Source organism: Oncorhynchus gorbuscha, unplaced genomic scaffold (genome assembly GCF_021184085.1).
Source record: "Oncorhynchus gorbuscha isolate QuinsamMale2020 ecotype Even-year unplaced genomic scaffold, OgorEven_v1.0 Un_scaffold_2836, whole genome shotgun sequence".
Taxonomy (NCBI): domain Eukaryota; kingdom Metazoa; phylum Chordata; class Actinopteri; order Salmoniformes; family Salmonidae; genus Oncorhynchus; species Oncorhynchus gorbuscha.
The window spans coordinates 15001-17500 of record NW_025747237.1 but is presented as its reverse complement, the minus strand read 5'-3'; the positions used below and the strand labels follow the sequence as shown (position 1 = coordinate 17500).

At 50.9% G+C, this 2500-nt stretch overlaps 1 protein-coding gene across 1 annotated transcript in view; it reads right to left on the bottom strand.

Annotated features, from left to right (window-relative positions):
• The window catches only part of LOC124026854 (regulator of G-protein signaling 12-like), a gene marked incomplete at its 5' end in the record, with an annotated part of 35983 nt that overhangs the window by 20408 nt on the left and 13075 nt on the right, over positions 1–2500 (bottom strand). The window contains 1 exon segment of the mRNA XM_046339529.1: positions 12–85. Within this exon segment, the coding sequence (XP_046195485.1) occupies positions 12–85 (74 nt within the window).

Below are 2500 nucleotides of genomic sequence, written 5' to 3'. Positions count from 1 at the left end.
GAAAATGTTACCTGAACAGAGTCCGTTTCTCCAGTCTGAGGTCCCGAGAGCACAGAGTCATACAGTCCTGATCCAGAACCAGAGGCTAGGAGAGAGAGAGACCCGTCACACTGACAGAACAGAACCAGAGGCTAGGAGAGAGAGAGACCCGTCACACTGACAGAACAGAACCAGAGGCTAGGAGAGAGAGAGACCCGTCACACTGACAGAACAGAACCAGAGGCTAGGAGAGAGAGAGACCCGTCACACTGACAGAACAGAACCAGAGGCTAGGAGAGAGAGAGACCCGTCACACTGACAGAACAGAACCAGAGGCTAGGAGAGAGAGAGACCCGTCACACTGACAGAACAGAACCAGAGGCTAGGAGAGAGAGAGACCCGTCACACTGACAGAACAGAACCAGAGGCTAGGAGAGAGAGAGACCCGTCACACTGACAGAACAGAACCAGAGGCTAGGAGAGAGAGAGACCCGTCACACTGACAGAACAGAACCAGAGAGAGAGACCCGTCACACTGACAGAACAGAACCAGAGGCTAGGAGAGAGAGAGACCCGTCACACTGACAGAACAGAACCAGAGAGAGAGACCCGTCACACTGACAGAACAGAACCAGAGGCTAGGAGAGAGAGACCCGTCACACTGACAGAACAGAACCAGAGGCTAGGAGAGAGAGAGACCCGTCACACTGACAGAACAGAACCAGAGGCTAGGAGAGAGAGAGACCCGTCACACTGACAGAACAGAACCAGAGAGAGAGACCCGTCACACTGACAGAACATAACAGAACCAGAGGAGAGAGAGACCCGTCACACTGACAGAACATAACAGAAACAGAGGAGGGAGACCAGTCACACTGACAGAACATAACAGAACCAGAGGAGAGAGACCAGTCACACTGACAGAACATAACAGACCCAGAGAGAGACCAGTCACACTGACAGAACATAACAGACCCAGAGAGAGACCCGTCACACTGACAGAACATAACAGACCCAGAGAGAGAGACCAGTCACACTGACAGAACATAACAGAACCAGAGGAGAGAGACCAGTCACACTGACAGAACATGACAGACCCAGAGAGAGAGACCAGTCACACTGACAGAACATAACAGAACCAGAGGAGAGAGACCCGTCACACTGACAGAACATAACAGAACCAGAGGAGAGAGACCAGTCACACTGACAGAACATAACAGACCCAGAGAGAGACCAGTCACACTGACAGAACATAACAGACCCAGAGAGAGACCCGTCACACTGACAGAACATAACAGAACCAGAGAGAGACCCGTCACACTGACAGAACATGACAGACCCAGAGAGAGACCAGTCACACTGACAGAACATAACAGAACCAGAGGAGAGAGACCCGTCACACTGACAGAACATAACAGAACCAGAGGAGAGAGACCCGTCACACTGACAGAACATAACAGACCCAGAGAGAGAGACCCGTCACACTGACAGAACATAACAGAACCAGAGGAGAGAGACCCGTCACACTGACAGAACATAACAGAACCAGAGAGAGACTGGTCACACTGACAGAACATAACAGAACCAGAGAGAGACCGGTCACACTGACAGAACATGACAGACCCAGAGAGAGACCAGTCACACTGACAGAACATAACAGACCCAGAGAGAGACCCGTCACACTGACAGAACATAACAGAACCAGAGGAGAGAGACCCGTCACACTGACAGAACATAACAGAACAAGAGGAGAGAGACCCGTCACACTGACAGAACATAACGGAACCAGAGGAGAGAGACCCGTCACACTGACAGAACATAACAGACCCAGAGAGAGACCAGTCACACTGACAGAACATAACGGAACCAGAGGAGAGAGACCCGTCACACTGACAGAACATAACAGAACCAGAGGAGAGAGACCAGTCACACTGACAGAACATAACAGAACCAGAGGAGAGAGACCCGTCACACTGACAGAACATAACAGAACCAGAGGAGAGAGACCAGTCACACTGACAGAACATAACGGAACCAGAGAGAGACCCGTCACACTGACAGAACATAACGGAACCAGAGGAGAGAGACCAGTCACACTGACAGAACATAACAGAACCAGAGAGAGACCCGTCACACTGACAGAACATAACAGAACCAGAGGAGAGAGACCCGTCACACTGACAGAACATAACAGAACCAGAGAGAGACCGGTCACACTGACAGAACATGACAGACCCAGAGAGAGACCCGTCACACTGACAGAACATAACAGACCCAGAGAGAGACCCGTCACACTGACAGAACATAACAGAACCAGAGGAGAGAGACCCGTCACACTGACAGAACATAACAGAACAAGAGGAGAGAGACCCGTCACACTGACAGAACATAACGGAACCAGAGGAGAGAGACCCGTCACACTGACAGAACATAACAGACCCAGAGAGAGACCAGTCACACTGACAGAACATAACGGAACCAGAGGAGAGAGACCCGTCACACTGACAGAACATAACAGAAC